At 37.0% G+C, this 19,914-nt stretch overlaps 1 protein-coding gene and 1 long non-coding RNA gene across 16 annotated transcripts in view; one reads left to right on the plus strand and one right to left on the minus strand.

Moving 5' to 3' along the window:
* Nucleotides 1–19,914, plus strand: part of LOC143028323 (uncharacterized) — a 104,542-nt gene that overhangs the window by 67,255 nt on the left and 17,373 nt on the right. The gene's annotated exons all lie outside the window — the stretch shown is intronic.
* The window catches only part of LanA (laminin subunit alpha), a 290,394-nt gene that overhangs the window by 53,693 nt on the left and 216,787 nt on the right, over nt 1–19,914 (minus strand). For all 14 annotated transcript variants that reach the window (XM_076190221.1, XM_076190217.1, XM_076190223.1 and 11 more), the window contains 8 exons: nt 17,308–17,451; nt 12,294–12,493; nt 5,758–5,966; nt 5,337–5,578; nt 4,931–5,160; nt 4,695–4,812; nt 2,469–2,644; nt 1,078–1,246 (listed from right to left, as the gene is read on the minus strand). In XM_076190221.1, coding sequence (XP_076046336.1) covers nt 1,078–1,246; nt 2,469–2,644; nt 4,695–4,812; nt 4,931–5,160; nt 5,337–5,578; nt 5,758–5,966; nt 12,294–12,493; nt 17,308–17,451 — 1,488 coding nt within the window. The remainder of the gene's footprint in view (nt 1–1,077; nt 1,247–2,468; nt 2,645–4,694; nt 4,813–4,930; nt 5,161–5,336; nt 5,579–5,757; nt 5,967–12,293; nt 12,494–17,307; nt 17,452–19,914) is intronic.

The raw sequence follows: 19,914 nt of genomic DNA on the forward strand, positions 1-19,914 counted from the left end.
TTGCCTACAACTTTGAGCTGGTGACATAGAAACAGGATGGGAACAAATATGGTCACTGCTCTCTATATTCTTTCAATCTTATTTATTTGTGCAGAGATCACATCACCACTGTATATTCTATTCCAAGGTAGATCAGACATTCTTTGATTTTTTTATGTTGTTCATTTAGTGAAAAGCTACTTTTATGTTTGTTAACAGTCTGTATGTTTCACCCACATTTTTACTGATTTGTTTGTCAGGTATTTATCTAACCATGATATGCAGGTCCTGTCCTTTTCTCCATCATACCTAACTTTGAGTTGTCCTATGTATTTAGCTTAGGCTATATTAACTTCCAGGAGTTAATGTATCTGTATAGAAAGCTGTATTTCTTGATATCCTTTAGGTATGTAGTCTTTTCCAATTTGTTCCTATGATCTTGCAACTCTCTTTCTAGTCTCAGACCATGAGACCTTCTCTTTCAATTTTATCTATTCCATTTATGTCCTGAACATTGCCATTAAGTCACCTCTTCCTCTTCTTTTTTTCAATGATAGTAGATCCACTGCTTTCAATCTCTTTATATGTTTCATCAGAAAGGCTAGGAAGAAGGTTAACAAGATATCCAAGATCAGCACTCACATCCTTCTCTCTCTTTCTCTCTCTCTCTTTTTTTTCTGTAACTGATTCATTTCCTATTTTGTGGGCCTATTTCTATATCACCAGTCACTGGTTGTCAGTTCTCCTTGTAACAGTAATAGAAATACAGTTGAAGTTGATAGAGATCTTGGGCCTGGTTTATGGAATGAGTGTCAGGCCCTTAGCACTGTACCTTCAGATAGAGATGAGGATGTTGATGAATTTTGAAGATGAGAAGATAAGAGATTACTCTGCCATCTATCTTGTAGGACCACCTTGTGCATATACTCATCATCATTAATTTTAAAAACAACTCCATCAGCTTATTTAGAGTACTGACACACCTTCTCTAAACAATAAACAAACTAATACAGTAGTTCTCAACTGGTTTGAGTGGGAGGCATATCTGTCAGCCCATTTATAAGCCCAAGCTTAATAATTTTCTTACAGCATACCCACCCTGCTGTTGTAGAGAAGATAAAGAAGACCATCCTCAACGTATGTTTTAAATTGGAAGTTGATGTCAAATATATCAGTGAAGTGATAACTATTTCTGGTGTCCAGTGCTGCATGCCCAGAACCATCAAAACGCAATCCCGTTGGTGGTGCCAGATCAATCAATTTGGTTCTGCAAACACAAAACAGTGATTATGGAATGAGAAGCAACAGAATAAGACAATAGTGATAAGAATATATTACAAATGTCTTTTTAGAAATAGTCATGGAGTATTTTAGTGAATACCAAAAATAGAGTAAAAGTCATTTGATGTTCACTATAGGTTATAAGACAACATTGCACATATCTATATATTATTTTTTCTTCATATAACTACCTAATTCTCACTGACTCTTTCAGGACAGTGACAGTGTACAAATTATACTGTGGAAAATGACAAGTAGGGCCTAATTCAATTTAGCTGAGTGGTGGACCTCTCCTCCAAGTGGGGTTCCTCCTTATTGATGTACCACAAAAAATGGTTTTCATATGTTGCCATAAAAACTATTGTGCCACTATAGTGAAGAAGTTAAACTTGAACACTGAATTCTGGCATTAAAATTGACACTTAACTTAATAACATATATATATATATACATATGTACATACACACCAAAGGGCCTTTTCCTTATACGGGATGATGGCTAACCACACACCCAACTCACATCCATCAATCCTCCCATCATCCACCTTCTGGATGAAGGATCATACCTAGTATTCTTTTTCTTTCTCCTCATTCAACTTGCTCATTTGCAGCACTTTCTGCATATTTTTCTTTTCTTCTTCTTCCTCTATTTCATATCCATGCTTGATCTCACTTCCACCATATAATCAAGCATTCCAGTGCTCTCCTCTCTAAACACATTCACATCCAGGATTCTTCCAATCCTCCTTTTGAGTACCACCACATAATTCACTAATGCTCTTTTGACTACCCTTCCACCAATTCCCTGACCATGTATACTCATGATTATTTTTCTTCTTAAATATTATCATTACCATTTCCTTTTCAATACATATCTCCAACATCTCTCTGTTACTGTTCTTTTCTGTGGTACCATGTCTCCCAACTACTCCATCTACCAGTTCATCTACTTTAGCATTAAGATCCACAACACCAGTGCATTCAAATTCTTCCTAAACCTCTCCACATACTCATATAATAATTCCAAAACATTTCTCTCTCCTCCTCACTCTTCTCCCTACCTGGGCAATACAAACTAACAAATGCCCATATCTCCTATCCCAATTTAATTTCTATCCACCTCATCTTCAATAACACTTCCATTCAGCCATGTTACACATTGATAAAATAATCATGAAATTATTTGGCATGTGGATAAAGACCACTCACCTCTCTTTAGAACCACGATCTGCAATATTATTGGTGCCATTGGCCATAAAGTTCCATAAGCTGAGTGGACGGTTGCCAAGTCGAACTTCTTCTATTTTCCCATAGAAGGAGGTGGTGTGAATTGAATTGTCCACTTCTACTCCAGGGGGGATACCACCAACAAATATTTTTGAAGCCTGTGGTTAAAAACATAATTTTGAATATTTACTACACAAGTCATGCCTATGTGCACTATGCACATTATAACATAGCTCCCTTCCCGTATAATACAACTAGGTAAATACAGAATGCATTGTACAGTTTTGAAAACGGTCAAGAGTACAAAGGCCACCAATTATTTACACTATGGATAATCAAATAATCACAGAGTGAAAGAAGAGTGTTGGTCACAAATAATTTGTCACTCAAGCAATACATAAGCAAGACTGATGGTGAGACAAATAGATTGCTGACAAATGAGTGACTTCACTACATAGATGGAGAGGTGATGAAGAAACTTGTTGATAAACTAATCTGCTCCAGATTTGCATAATCAGCAATGGTGTGGTCCCCACCCACTTTACTCTCTTCTTAAGCACTGTGTTTGCTATATCAACTCCCTTTCTAAACACATCTCCAACAGCATGTCTCCACTATAATTTTTACCTGGCACTTCAACATTCCCTACTAGTTCACCTAGTGACTCATCCCCTAATCTAGCACTGAGATCTCCCAAAATTACTACAATGACATTCCCCTAAAACTCTGTAAGCACTAATTTAAATCTATCCAAAAAGACTCCCTTTCCTCTTCACTCTTCTCACTGCCAAAGTCCATATGTGCTTAGAAAAACCTACATATACTATCCCATTTTTATCTTTACCCACATTAACCTTGAAGATATTTCCCTCCATTCCCTTTGCTTTCCTCTCTCATCACTTACCTATAGAGCTACTCCTTCCCTCCTTCACACCCTCGTCACTCCTGACACTGTCTACACCACACTCCCAAACTCAATATCATCCCTTCCTTTCAGCTTAATTTCACTTAACACTAACACATCCATCTTTCTTCTCACAAACATACTGCTAGCCATGCACATAAAGATTGGGATTGTAAAACAAAAGAAAAGTTGAGGTATTAAGACACTGCTTCTTAAATAGCTACCTAAATCTATCAAACTGTTTATTTAATTTTTTTTTAAATCCAAGTCTCATTGAAAAAAAAGTGAGCCTATTTCATTACTTTATATGTTAAACTTCTTATGATTCTACAAGCAGGCTAGTTGTTGTTGTTCCTTAGACTATCTGTCCGTGCAGTCCTGTCTCCCCAAGGAATGCCACGGCTGAAACGGGGTTTTCCCACAAACCCTTTATGGAGTGTATGTTGTATTGTTTGCGTGCATGATTGTGTATAATGCAGTCTTCCATGACATGTTGAATAGTATGGGGTGAAGTGTTACATCCTGGGGATTTGTCAACAATGTGGTCATCCAGTCTCTTCTGGTAGCATAGAAGGGCTGGGCGGTGGCCGCATAGCATTCTGGCCAGGTGGACTCTGTCTTTTCGTGGAAGAGAGGATTCAGAGGGATGGATATCAGGGGGTCTGGCATGTAGCAATGTGTTGACTTTTAGTGTGCTAATGGAGCAGTGAGTGATGTGATTATGAATATGCTTCCGGAGGTTGGTATTTGGTTGTTTTTGAGGAAGAGAAGATATTTGGATGTTTTTTACTATATCTAGGTGTGTGTGGGTGTTCTGCTATGTAGTGCAATGGGTGTGCTGTGTTTGTGGAGGCTGCAGCAAGTGTTTATGTGGCTCTCTTGTCAAGGTGATCTTTGACTTTGAGGACTTTTGTTTCATAGTGTAGGTGGTCTGTAGGTGTTGTATATGTGCAGCCTGTAACTGTTTTTAATGCTTTGTTTTATATGGTCTGAAGGGTGTTAAGGTGTGTCTCACTGAGATTATGGTCTTGGTGTCACAGCATCTTTGTTGTGGGACAAACCCCCACCCCCCAACCCCCAAGAGTTGGGGGCCAAACAGTGGCAAACATCCCTGGCCACTGGTGCTACACAGGTGGCACCTATCCCCAGGAGGGGCTTCAGTCGCCTGGGCGAGTACCACAAGCAGGCTAGTTGTCATAAATGATTATTTGTACCTTTTGAACTTTTAGAATAGAAATTGTCATTCTTATAATAATCTTAGAATGTTTCAAAGTCTGTATATATCTACAGTGATATTAATTTACCTTTGAATCCAAGTTGAAGACAGACTGTGTGCCAGGTAATACCTCCTCTACTGAATCTATAACCTCAATACCATCTGCATCCTCTCGATGAACGCTTAGTTTCATCACCTTGCCAGTCCTTTAATTACAAAAGAAAAATTTATGATTTAAGTTGGTTTCATATAACAACATGTGTATAATCATGTGAAAATTATATTCAAGTTCCATTTTGGGCAAATGCTTTACAAAGTTCATACCTGTCTATACTAATCTTCTTCCACTGTCCATCAGAAATATAGACCTTATTGTTCTCTATGGATTCTGGCCCATCTCCAAGGTCAACTGTGAGTCTTGCATATCCATTATCTAATTCTAAAGCCATGAAATCATCTGTACTAGCTCGCCGGATTTTTTGGTGAGTTCCAACTGGACTTCCAAGGAACATCAAGAACCCATTGCTCTCACGGGTATTTACAAATAGTGACATCTGAAAAAATAAAAATTAATGGATTAATAAATTTCAAGTTTTACACTGAATAACACAAAAGTACCATGTTACTACTGGTATAAATTAACATTCTTCATTAAACAAAGGGTCATAGGTACAAATATTTTCCCTCAATATAATTATGCAGTGGTAAAATGTAAGCTCCAATACTATACCTTGGTACTGGTAGAATACTCTGTAAGATCATCAGGATTTTTTAGCTCTATTGTTGTCTCTGATTCAAAATCTACTCCAACCTTTATCTTGTTAGCAAGTTCACGAGTCTTTTGGATAGTGCTGCGCAGATTGGCCAAACGATCTCCAAAGTCAAAGCCTTTTGATTCAATATCAGATTTTTTCTCCTTGAGACGTGCTGACAAATCTAGCATATTTGGGACTGTGTCTTCAACATCTCTAACTGCAATGAACAATTAAATGTATACATTAAAATTTAGCATGCATATCCATTTTCCACATCAAGTGCAGACATATTTTGATATACAATATATATATTTTTTCCTCTGTTGATATTTTGAAAAGATGCCAAGACAAATCAAAAGCATACTGGATATAGTACAAATAAGATGTGTGACTTACTCCTATTGTGTGCAAATTCCATTGCTCTGTTTCCTTCTGAAACATGCCTCATTAGTTGTCTTGCTGATTCAGCATGATTAAGAAGATCATTCTCAATAAATTCAATCTTTTGCAGAGCATTATCAGCTTGTTCATGAGCTTCAAGGGCAATCTTAACATCTTCAGCTGCAACCTTGGAGATGGAATCTAACTCCAAAGAGTCAAGCACACTAAGGAACAGGAAATATTAAAAAATCAAGATATAGCAAATGTTTTATACATCTACCTATATACCAAAGGCTTCTTCCCATTATAAGAGAGGCAGCCAGCCAAAGCATACATCCACTTACACCCATCCCACTCACATGTCACCCATTTGTCTCCCTTTCATCTTAGCTCCTCATGTATGAAGAGTCATCCCTGTCTCCTACCTATTGCCTGGGACATAAGCAATGCAGTAACACACAGCACATCCACAGCAGGGCTAGTTGCTTCATTTACACAACTCTTCCTCCTCATCCCCTCATGTGAAAATAGAGAAGATGGGGATTCTCTTTGGGCTGCATCTATTTATAATCTATCCACAACCATTCTCCACTCACCCCTATCCCCTGCTTTCTCCCTTCCTTGTTCAACAAACATTCCTCCTTTAATTAAGGCCCTATTCACTCCATCCATCTCATTCTTGGTCTTCCCCTCAAGTTCACTCCATCAACCTATGTTTTTCATACTCCTTTTGCCAGTCTTTTGCTATTCTTTCCATGTGTCCAAACCATCCAAAATTCTTTCATTATTCCTACCTGCCAGCTCTCTTTCTACCACCACTCTCCTCCTTACCTCCCCACTTCTCAATCTCATGACACCCACAATACTTCTCAAACACCTCATCTAATACCTATAGGCTAATGCTTCTTAACTATGTTAATGACAGAATGGAAGGTAAATAGGTTATACCAACATGTTTGTACATGATGCAAAAATCATAAGAATGAAAAACAAGGACTGTGGGCTGTTGCAAAAAGGTTTAGATTTGCTGACTATCTACAGAATAATGAAAGGAATGGAAGTTTTAGACAGAAATGACCTGTTAGTGTGGGACAACAGTAAAATGAGAGGACACGGAAAAAACTGAAAAAAGATAGTTATAGAAAAAACTTGAAAAGGAACAGTTTCACACGCAGAGCGATTAATACATGGAACAAATTAGACAACAAAACAGTATGTGCAAACACTATACAAGATTTTAAGATAAAACTTGATGCGGAGAGATACAAAGACGGGTCACTACGAGCATAGCTCCCCTCCCGTATATTACAACTAGGTAAATACTAGTGAAGCAGACGCGGTCGAAGCAGGACGTGCCAGAACTCTGAACCGCTAGCTAGCGATTCACGAATGAACGATTTGAGAGCAAACCTGGTTGTTTACATAGATACGGTGTAGTGAAAGCGAAAGCTCGTTGGGACCAAAATGTAAACATCTTTGTATCTCCATTTTATCTTTTTTCTTTCTTTTCTATTATTATTTTTCATTGTTCTTTCTTAAAAGAATGGAAAGCGAAGAAACTCCGAGAGGCAAAGAACCAGTGAAGAGATGCTTAGAAGAAAGTAGAATCCAAACTCCACTTGGTGTTGTTCAAAAGAAGACATGTCTTTCTCAGACACCAAGGGAATACCAAAGGTTTGAAAGAGTTTTTTTTTCGGGGTTTGAACGGGAAGGAAATATTATGCATAGAAGATTAGAAATGGATAGAAAACCCAGGTATAGAAATATAATGAGAAATAGAGATATTAATGACATTTTGGATGATTTAATAGAACTAAAAAGTGAGTACAAAACAATGTACAAAGAAGTATCTATGCTAAGGAAAGCCAATGAGGAGAATAATAGGGAGATAGATGACTTGAAAAAGGAATTAAATAAGTTAAAGGCAGAAAATGAAAGGTTAAAAAGTGAAGACATAAATAGGAATGGGGCACTAAAAAAAGGAGATAAAAGATAAAATGCAAGAAGTGACTGACAAGGTGGAAGAAAGAATAAAAGAAAATGACTTACAGGAAATAAAAAAACAGTGGAAAGTTGAACAGGAATATAAAAAAGTATACCTAAAAGAAATAATGGAGCAACAGGTCAAGGAAAATACCAAGGAGACAGTGATCCAAGTAATTAAAGAGAAAGGCAACTTAGTTAGGGACACAGTAGATAAAAAAAGATGCATTGTAATCTATGGCATTAAAGAGAAGCATGATGTGCTTAGATATCAGAGGGAAAAGGAGGGGAAAGAGATCGCTTATGAAATTCTGAAAGAATTACATGCGGAAGGACAAGGCTTGGATAGGGAAATCGAGGAGACCTATAGAATAGGCAGATACTCTAAAGAAAAACAGTACAGGCCACTGAAAGTAAAGCTTAGATCTCAAACAATTGCAGAGGAAGTACTATCCAGAACAACGAAATTAGCAAATAGTGAACATTACAAAAATACATGGATAAGAAAAGAAATGAGTGAGAAAGAAAAAGAAAAATAACTTAGAAATGAAGCAAATGAAAAAACAAAAAGAGAACCGAAACTGAAAAAAAAAAAAAAATTGGAGAAAGGGTGGACATGAGGCTGAGAAAAGAAAATGGTATATATGGAAAAAGGAAACAAAGACAGATAAAGATGAGGAGAAAGGAAATAAAAAATAGCTTATACCAATATAGATGGAATAACTTCAGGAATGAATTAATTAAATGATTACCTGGCCTTAGAAAAACCAGACATAATGGGAATAGTGGAAACTAAATTAAAGTATACTCCACCACCCAACACTGTGGGACAAGGTTTATATAACTGCTGGACAAAGAACAGAAAGGATAAACAGGGTGGCGGAGTATTAATTTTGACTAATAAAGATTTAAATGTAACAAAAATAACTGAAGGAAAAAATAATGTAGAATCAATTATGATTCAAGTTGAAAACAAACATATAAAGAGTAGAAAATTTGTAGTGGTGTATGTGCCCCCCAAAACAAAGTCCTGGCCAGAAAGTGATCATCCCAAAATAGTAGAAGATACAAAATACAACTAATATAGTGAAGGACAGAGGAAATACAGTAATTATGGGTGACTTTAATTCAAAAGAAATATGTTGGGAGGAAATGATAGTGAAGGGTGGAGAGGAACTCTGGAGCATCGTCCTGCTCTACGTGACCATTGAATACACAATGATTCAGTGGATAAGGGAAAATACCAGATACAGAGGTAGTGAAGAATCATCAAGGCTGGACTTAATACTTACAACAGAGCCTGAAATTGTCAATAAAATTTATTACAAAACTACGATAGGAAAGAGTGACTATGTACTAATAGAATTTGAGTTGATTGAAAGAGCAAATGGATCAAAGCAGAAATGATAAACATAGAATAGGAAAACTAATGTACAACAAAACAAATTTTGAGAAACTAAAAAAATTCTTTCCCAAGGCAAACTGGGAAAAATTCCTAAGTGAAGAAACAGGGATGGAAGAGAAATGGAATATACTAAAAGAAAATTACAATGAGGGAGTAAATAAATATGTACCACAACAAAAAATGGAAAGAACATACATAAAAGCCAAGTACATCAAAAGGTGTAGTGAGACTAAGGATAAAAGAGACAAAGCTTGGAAGAAATGGAAAAGATACAAGAAAACAACCAAATGGCAAATTTACATCAAACTAAGAAATGAGTATTTAAAAATACGCAGAGATGAAAAGAGAAACTATGAAAAAAAAAAATAATAGAAAAATGCAAGGAAGAACCCAAACTATTTTACAGGTATGTAAATGGCAAACTGAAGAACAAACAAGAAATAGAAAAGCTGCGCCAAGGTAAACATGAATATACAGAACTGAAAATGGCTGAAATTATGAACAACTATTTCAAATCAGTATTCACAATAGAAAACTCACCTAACTGTGAAGAAATAAGAGAGAGAACAAGAGATCCCCCTCAATGAAATAAATAATTGTAACACAAAAGAAAATCTGCGACCAAATCAAAACCCTTGACGTCAGAAAATCACATGGTCCAGACGGAATTGCAAATTGGATACTGAAAGAATGCATGGAAGAATTAACAGACAAAATATACAATATAATTAAATTCTCACTAAAGGAAGGAAAAGTGCCACAGGACTGGAAGAAGGCAAACACTGTACCAATTTATAAGGGAGGAAACAAGGAAGACCCATCAAATTACAGACCAGTCTCCCTGACAAGCACAGTAGCAAAAGTTTGCGAAAAGGTCGTCAAAAATAGATGGATTAAACATTTGGAAGAAAAAGCTATACTGAACCCAAATCAATTTTGATTTAGACAATGAAGATCATGTACAACAAACTTGATCTGCTTCTACTCAAGATTAATAGACATAATACAAGAGAGAGATGATTGGGCAGACTGTGCCTTTCTGGATCTACAAAAGGCATTTGATAAGGTACCACACAGTAAACTAATAAGGAAGATAGTATCAATAGGTGGCATCAGAGGAAAATTATTGGAATGCATGAAAGACTTCCTGACTGGGAGGAAAATGAGAGTAGTAATTAGAGATAAATTCTCAAATTGGAAAGAAATGATAAGTGGTGTCCTGCAGGGATCAGTACTGGCCCCAATCATGTTTGCCATATACATAAATGACATGGATGAAGGAGTAGAGTGTTATATGAATTTCTTTACAGACGATGCAAAAATACTAAAGAAAGTAAAAGCTGAGGAGGATTGTAACTCATTACAACAAGACTTGGACAAGATCTGGAAATGGACTCAAAAGTGGGAAGTGAAATTCAATATAAAGAAATGTAATATAATAGTATTTGGAAAAAGTAAAAACAGAATATCAAGAGATTATAATATTGGTGAAGAAGAGGTCAAAAAAGTAAACTCGGAAAAAGACGTTGGAATGATGATCAGCAAAGACTTGACACCGGATAAGCATATTAATAAAATAGTCGGAGAAACCTACAATTTATTGAGGTCAATAAAAGTGGCATTTGTCTATTTGGATGAGGAAATGATAAAAAAAAAAAAAATAACCACACTAACAAGACCAAAACTCAAGTATGCAGCAACCCTATGGACACCCAGTACCAAAAAGAATATAAAAAAATTAGAAAGAATACAAAAAGCAACAACAAAACTGGCACCAACTCTTTCTAAAATGACATATGAACAAACTGTCCAAATTAGAATTACCAACTCTGGAACAAAGAAGGGAAAGAGGAGACCTACTATCTCTAGAATTATGAAGGGAATGGAAATCTTAGATAAGAATGATTTATTGAAATGGACAATGGAAAAACAAGAGGACACAAAAAGAAACTAGAAAAAAAGATAATTACAGAAGATCTGAAAAAAAAAAAAAAAAAATAGTTTCCCACACAGAGTGATAGATACTTGGAACAAATTAGACAAAAAAAAAACAGTGTGTGGAAACACTATTCAAGATTTTAAGAAAAAACTTGATGCTGAGAGATACAAAGACAGGTCACCACAAGTATAGCTCCCTTCCCGTTTAATACAACTAAGTAAATACTTCTTCCAGCCTCTTTCCTTTAATACTCATTTCCATTTTGCTCCCATCCTCTTCCCTTGTACATCTCATCACCTTACTTTTATCCACATTTATCTTTAACTTCCTCCTTTCACACAACTTCCCAAACTCCATCACTAACATCCTTAATTCCTCCTTTGATCCTGCTACAAGTGCAGTGTCTTCAGCAAACAACAAGTGGCTCATCTCCTATCTTTCTCCATTTTCTTTAATCATCTATTACAATCCCCTGCTCTTTACCCTTGCATTTACCTTCCACACCACCTCATCTATGTACACATCTATATTATATATATATACTATATATACTGTATACATATGTACATATATAATTATATATATATATATATATATATATATATATATATATATATATATATATATATATATATATATATATATATATATATAGACCCAGTTTGGAGATCAAACATCAGCCCTTTGGGCTGAAGGGGTTGACATGTTTTGAAAATGGACAGCTCTGCTGTTCATCTTGCAAACCACCAGAAGCAGGTACTGGTCATTCATCCACCACTCCCCTAATAAGGGGGAAAGGGCTTTTGGTACACATGAACCAAAACATCCATGATGGCTACTTAAAGTTATCAACTGTATATGAAGAAAGCAAAAAATAAAACTGTAAAAGAAAATGCAGTTGAAAGATGTCAAGAGATTCAGCTTCCCAGATACAGCAGTAAACAAATTAAAGTGATCATCTAGATAGACAGTGTCTGCTTCAATCAAATGGTGTTTCAAGAGAGAGAGAGAGAGAAACTACAATCCAAGTTTACAAATCACAAACCAGTTATTCAACAACATATATAATGAAAATATCTGCCAAATTAGAATAAATGGAGTCTCAGTCAAATCACACACACATTTCAATCTTTAATTGCTTCAATGCAAGAGTGAGTATTCTGAGATGAATATGTACAATAAATCCTTACATGTAGTATCTCAGTAACTCAACAAATTACTTACAGATGAATGTCTTCAAGGGCTTCTGCAATTCTGGTGTTATCTTCACGTACATGGGCAAGGTCCTCTTCAGCCTGAGTCAGTTGGGGACGTAGTTCTTTTTCAACCTTCATTCCAAGTTCTTCAGCTTTGGTGTACTTGTCTTCTGACTGAGTGTAGGACTTATGACCATCATCTGTGATACCCTCTGACAACCTAAATGCCTGAATAAGAAGAAGAAATGTCAAATCTTAATCAAGACTTGAAAACTAATTATATATTAATCCCTTTGAAGGTAGCAGGATCAGAGGAGGGATTGAGAAAGTTAGTGTCAGAGTTTGGGAAGGTGTACGAAAGAAGGAAGTTGAAGATAAATGTGGGTAAAAGTAAGGTGATGAGATGTACAAGGGGAGAAAGTGGCAGCAGACTGGAAGTGAGTATTAAGAGAGACTGGAGGAAGTGGATAGTTTTAGATACTTGGGTGTGAATGTGGTGGGAAAGGGAGGAGTGGAATTGGAGGTACAATATAGATTGAGAGAAGCAAGCAAATGCTTTGGGAGTTTAATAAGTGTAATGAGAAAATTACATTTGGGAATGGATGCTAAGAGGAGTATTTACTGTACCTAGTTGTATTATATGGGAAGGGAGCTATGCTTGTAGTGACCCATCTTTGTATCTTTCAGCATCAAGTTTTTTCTTAAAATCTTGAATAGTATTTGCACACACTGTTTCTTCATCTAAGTTATTCCAGGTATCCAACACTCTGTGTGGGAAGCTATTTTTTTCCAATCTATTCTATAGTTATCCTTTTTGAGTTTCTTTTCATGACCTCTTGTTTTTCGATTGTCATTTTTTAGTAAGTCATTCCTATCAAGGATTTCCATTCCTTTCATGATTCTAAATATACAGTGGCCGCGAAAAGTTTGGGTGCAAAATTATAGGCGCCCCAACTTTCCCCTAAACTCAAAACATGCGAAAAATACAACTTTCCACCCAAACTTTTCGCTATTTTTCAATGCTAGCGTTTGTACCCGTATTTAGCCGAGACAATACACACTATTTGGCAACTCTGTTTAGGCGCACTCGATGTCACATGGAGTCAGTTTCTAAACATCTCTCATGGAGAGTAGTCTTTTTTTTGCGGTGGTCTCTGTTTTTGTGCCTTGATATCTCCGTAATGGGAAGTGGTAAAGAGCTGGAAAGAGACACAGTTGTTACAATCATAACCCTCTATAAGGAGGGTTATAAGTGTAAAGATATTGCTACTCGTGTGGGAATTGGAGTGCGTCAAGTGCAAAAGTGGACCAAGAAATTTCGAGACGAAGGAAGTGACATCATTCGTACTCCAAAGCATCGCTCTGGTCGGCCAAGGAAGATATCAAATCATACTTCTACGGTTCTAACTGCCTCCTAATAACCGTAGGAGGCAGTTAGAACCGTAGAAGTACGATTTGATATCTTCCTTGGCCGACCAGAGCGATGCTTTGGAGTACGAATGATGTCACTTCCTTCGTCTCGAAATTTCTTGGTCCACTTTTGCACTTGACGCACTCCAATTCCCACATGAGTAGCAATATCTTTACACTTATAACCCTCCTTATAGAGGGTTATGATTGTAACAACTGTGTCTCTTTCCAGCTCTTTACCACTTCCCATTACGGAGATATCAAGGCACAAAAACAGAGACCACCGCAAAAAAAAGACTACTCTCCGTGAGAGATGTTTAGAAACTGACTCCATGTGACATCGAGTGCGCCTAAACAGAGTTGCCAATAGTGTGTATTGTCTCGGCTAAATACGGGTACAAACGCTAGCATTGAAAAATAGCGAAAAGTTTGGGTGGAAAGTTGTATTTTTCACATGTTTTGAGTTTAGGGGAAAGTTGGGGCGCCTATAATTTTGCGCCCAAACTTTTCGCGGCTACTGTAGTCAGTAGATCACCTCTTTCTCTTCTCTGCTCCAGTGTTGGTAGTTCCAATTTGAATAATCTTTGTATATTAATTTAGAAAGAGCTGGTGCCAACTTTGTTGTTGCTCTCTGTATTCTTTCTAGTTTCCTTATATTCTTTTTACTACTGGGTGAGCATAGTGTCACTCAGTATTCCAGTTTCGGTCTAATCAATGTAACTAATATTTTTAAAATAATTTCTTCATCCAAGTATTCAAATGCCACTTTCATTGACCTTAATAGGTTGAAGGTTTCTCCAACTATTTTGCTTATATGTTTATCTGGTGACATGTCTTTGCTGATTATTACTCCTAGGTCCCTTTCCGAGTGCACTTTCTTGATTTCTTCTTCACCAATTTTATAATTTTTTTAAATTCTGTTTTTACTTTTTCCAAACTCCATTATGTTACACTTCTTGATATTGAAGTTCATTTCCCACTTTTGAGTCAATTTCTGGATTTTGTCAAGGGTCTGATCGTAATGAATCACAGTCCTCTTCTGTTCTTATTTTCTTCAATATTTTTGAGTCATCTGCAGAGAAATTCATATAACATTCAACTCCTTCATCCATGTCATATATGTATATAGCAAACATGATTGGAGCCAGCACCGACCCTTGTGGAACACCACTTATCATTTCTTCCCATTTCGAGTATTTGTCTCTAATTAATACCCTCATTTTTCTCCCAGTGAGGAAGTCTTCCATCCATTCTAATAGTTTACCTGTGATGCCACCTATTGATTCTAATTTTCTTATTAATTTCTTGTGTGGTACTTTGTCAAATGCCTTTTGTAGGTCTAGATATGCACAGTGTGCCCATCCATCCCTCTCTTCTATTATATCTATTAGTCATGAGTAGAAGCAGATCAGGTTTGTTGTACATGATCTTCCTTGTCTAAATCCAAATTGGTTTGGGTTTAGTATAGATTTTTCTTCCAGGTGTTTAACCCATCTACTTTTGATCACTTTCTCACATAATTTAGCTAATGTGCTTGTTAGGGAGACTGGTCTGTAGTTACTTGGATTTTCTTTGTTTCTTCCTTTATATATTGTTACAATGTTTGCATTTTTCCAGTCTTGTGGTACCTTTCCTTGTTTGAGTGAGCATTTGATTATAGTGTGTACTTTATCTGTGAATTCTTCTATGCATTCTTTCAGTATCTAATTTGCAATTCCATCTGGAATGATTGTGCTGACAGCACTGTATGGGGCAAAAACATGGAACAAAGAGAGGAAGAGAGGAGGAGTTTTAATGTGTTTTGAGATGAGGTGCCTGAGAAATATGATAGGGGTTACTAGGCTGGATAGTGAGAAACAAGGAAGTGAGGAGGAGAATGGGAGTGGAAAGGGAATTGGGAGATAGGGTTGATGAGAGAGTATTGGGATGGTCTGGACACATGGAAAGAATGAGTGAAGAAAGATTAGTAAAAGAGGTCTGGAAGGCTGAGGTGGAAGGAATGAAGATGAGGGGGCAACCTAGGATGAGATGGATGGATGGGGTAAAAGGAGCATTGGGAAACAGGGGAATATCTGTTAAGGAAGGATGGGAGGGGACAGACAGAAGATAGGGATGAATGGAGAATGGTTGTGTATGGATGATGCTGTGATGCATGAGGGGAAGTGGGTGGGGGGGATGGGGGGTGAGGGAATATGTGTGAGAAATAAACTGATACAGGCAAAAGGGATTTCTCCCCATCTTCTCCATTTCAGCATGAGGGGATGGAGAGAAGGGGGGTCACCGATTTAATGAAGCAGCCTTGCTGTGGATGTGCTGTGTTTTGCAACACTGCTTCTGACCCAGGGAGTGGGTGAGAGGTTCCTTGGAGGAACCAAGATAAGAGGGAGGGAAGGGGGGTGGATGGGAGTGGAGTATGTGGGGATGGAATGGGTGGGAGTGGATTTTATGCCTTGTTTTTTGGCTATCTCCCTTGTAAGAGAGAAAAAGCCTTTGGTATATGTATGATGTAGATGTTCCAACAATCAAATCCATTGCCCCTGGTCTATCTTGCAGAAGATCTGTAGCCTCCAAGAAACTGCCAACAGCTTCTGGTTGGGATTGTAAGTCACTTAGGGAAGAGATATTGTTGTTGTCTATGGACTGTTAGTGTGGGGCATTGTAGTATAAAGTATTCTGTCTTCTGTATGGTGATTGCATCTGGGACACTCTAAATCTGTGGCCAGGCCTATTCTGTGTTGGTACTGTTTTAATGATGGAGTGCAGGCATTCTAATGTGGTTCTTGTCTGGTGTGGGAGAGGTTTCTTTGTGGGACTTATGTCTGGGGGTTGTTGTTCACAAAGCTTGAATAAACTGAAAAATAACATGTAAAGTTGTAGTAAAAAGTCAGTAGTTTTTTTATTCTCTTTAATCATGGCTGCACAGCAAGTATAGTAAAGAAAAACATCAATAAGAGTATGAGTGGATGTGCTATGAGTTCCACAAAAAAACTCCTCATGCATGTGTTGTGCCTCTCACTCCTATGTCTGCTACTTGCCATGACAGCAATGCTCCTGATGGGGTTAACAATAGTTGCAATGCCATGCAATACTTTGTGCTTTTTAGCTTGACCCTATAATGTTAAGAAGCCATACAAATTAGGACAACAGTACTAGAGCAGTGGAGTGTCACAAAGTGGGACTTGCCAGACTAGAAATTGGGAAACCAGTCAACAAACTAGTGTAGAGAAATAGTGTGATAGTTGGTAGCAAAATTGTGAGCATTGGGGGAGGTACCCTTTCAAGGTAAAGGGGATGGGAGGGAGGCCCAGCAAGTTGCTACAGTGTACCTTGAACCAAACACCTTTATATTCATGCTTTTTTATTTCAAATCCAAACTAAAGTCTGTCCTGAATGCTATAAATGCTTAGGGGGTATATGAACGTACAAGTGGATGAATAACCACCCACACTGGCATTCACCAAAAACTGACTATAAAAAATATGCTTGATTTACTCCAGTTGTGAGAATATAGGTTTGCACTACCACATCCAAAGAGAAACAGCAGATGCAGGGCAATCACTATCAAAAAGTTTAAGAAAACAGTTATAAACAAAATATATAAATCAATTATGTAAACTACTTTCTCATCTTACCTTTGTAGCTGCTTTCTTGGCATCCTCTGCTGCTATTGTGGCTTCTTCAATGGATGTAACAATATTTTTATATGCATTGGCAGCAGCTAGTGCATTCTCAGCTACTTCTCGTGTATCAGCAAGGAGACTATCCAGCTCCTCAGCCTTAAAGAATTAAGAATTTTTTTCAAAGGATTACAAAGGCGGAGCATGCCGACAGGAGACCTTTTGGTCCATATCTAGGTCGGATGCGAAAAAAAATCATAATAATAAATTAATAAATAAAAACTATAATAATGTAAATAACAAATAAAATACATAAATAAATGCATAGGTATAGTTAAATAATAAACAAACAGGTAAATAGTAAATAATAATAAACTGACATGTAACTAATAATAAATGAAAATCAAACAGACAAATGATAACAAAACAAAAACAAATAATATAAGATAAATTATAATCATTACAGCGTCTTGCTTAGGTGTTTATCTAAATGATTCTTAAAGCTTCAAACTGAACTACATTGTACTACCTGTGCAGGAAGTTTATTCCATTCATTAACTACACGGTTGGCAAAGTTGTTTCTACCTACTTCCAAATTGAATCTATTTCCAGACAGTTTGAGACCATTGTTTCTTGTCTGATTCTCATTCAATGTGAAAATTTTGTCACTTTTGTCAATATATTGTTATTGTTTTTATTATTATCATTATCATGAATATTATCAATATAATTATTATCATTGTTGTTGTTATTATTATTATATTATTATTATTATCATCATTATTACTACTATCATTATTATTATAGTTTCACTTTACAAGGGAAAAGGGGCCAAGTGTGAGTGTAGTGGTTCCAGAGGGAGCAGTTTGTTAACTGTAGTTGCAAAGGGTCTTGATTGAGAGGATTAGGAGAGGAACAGAAAGAGTGATTGGTGAAGAAAAGTGTGGGTTTAGGACAGGTAGGGGTTGTGTGGATCAGATTTTTGTAGTAAGACAGATATGTAAGAAAGCTTTAAGAAAAAGAAAGGATGTTTTATGGGCTTTTATTGATTTAGAAAAGGCTTATGACAGGGTAGACAGGAAAGCACCGTGGGAGGTATTGCAGATATATGGGATTGGAGGAAAGCTTTTAAAAGCAGTCAAGAGTTTTTATGAGAGTAGTAGAGCTTGTGTTAGAATCAGAAATGGAGAGCAAGTGGTTTGAGGTAAAGGTGAGACTTCGTCAGGGATGTGTTATGTCGCCTTGGCTGTTCAATTTATATATGAATGGGGTGGTGCAAAAGGTAAATGCAAGGGTATTGGGTTAGGGATTGGAGATGGTTAAAGAAAATTGAGAAAAGTGTGAGATAAGCCAGTTGTTGTTTGCTGATGAAACTGTACTTGTAGCAGGATCAGAGGAGGTATTGAGAAAGTTAGTGACAGAGTTTGGGAGGGTGTGCAAAAGAAGGAAGTTGAAAATAAATGTGGGTAAAAGTAAGGTGATGAGATGTACAAGGGGAGAAAGTGGCAGCAGACTGGAAGTGTATTAAGGGAGAGAGACTGGAGGAAGGAGATAGTTTCAGGTACTTGGGTGTGAATGTGGTGGGAAAGGGAGTGGAGTTGAAGGTAGAATATAGATTGAAAGAAATAAGTAAATGCTTTTGAGATGGTTAAAGAAAATGGAGAAAAATAGGAGATAAGCCAGTTGCAGTTTGCTGATGACAGAGTATTTGTAGCAGGATCAGAGGAGGGATTAAGGAAATTAGTGATGGATTTTGGGATGGTGTGTGAAAGAAGGAAGTTAAAGATAAATGTAGGTAAAAGTAAGGTGATAAGATTTACAAGGGGAGAGGATGACAGCAAATTGGAAGTAAGTATTATGGGAGAATGACTGGAGAAAGTGGATAGCTTTATATATTTGGGGGTGAATGTGGCAGGAAAGGAAGGAGTAGAGATTGAGGTAGAATGTAGATTGAGAGAAGCAAGTAAATGCCTTTGTGATGGTTAAAGAAAATGGAGAAAAATAGGAGATAAACCAGTTGTTGTTTGCTGATAACAGAGCACTTGTTGCAGGATCAGAGGAGGGATTAAGCAAGTTAGTGATGGATTTTGGGATGGTGTTTGAAAGAAGGAAATTGAAGATAAATGTTGGTTAAAAGTAAGGTGATGAGATTTACAAGGGGAGAGGATGACAGCAAATTGGAAGTATTACGGGAGAAAGACTGGAGAAAGTGGATAGCTTTATATATTTGAGGACAAATGTGGCAGGAAAGGAAGGAGTAGAGATGGAGGTAGAATGTAGATTGAGAGAAGCAAATAAATGCCTTGGGAGATTAAAAAGTGTAATGCGAAACAGACATTTGGGAATGGGTGCTAAGAGGAGATTGTATGAAGGGGTGATTGTGCCAACAGCACTGTATGGGACAGAAACATGGAACATGAAAGAGGAAGAGAGGAGGAGTTTAAATGTGTTTGAGATGAAATGCCTAAGAAATATGATAGGGGTTACTAAGTGAGAAACAAGGAGGTGAGGAGGAGAGCGGTTGTTATAAGGGAGCTGGGAGATAGGGTTGATGAAAGAGTATTGGGATGGTTTGGACACATGGGAAAATGTGTGAAGAAAGATTAGTAAAAGAGGTCTGGA

Source organism: Oratosquilla oratoria, chromosome 9 (assembly GCF_046742065.1).
Source record: "Oratosquilla oratoria isolate Oo_2021 chromosome 9, ASM4674206v1, whole genome shotgun sequence".
In the NCBI taxonomy this organism is placed as follows: domain Eukaryota; kingdom Metazoa; phylum Arthropoda; class Malacostraca; order Stomatopoda; family Squillidae; genus Oratosquilla; species Oratosquilla oratoria.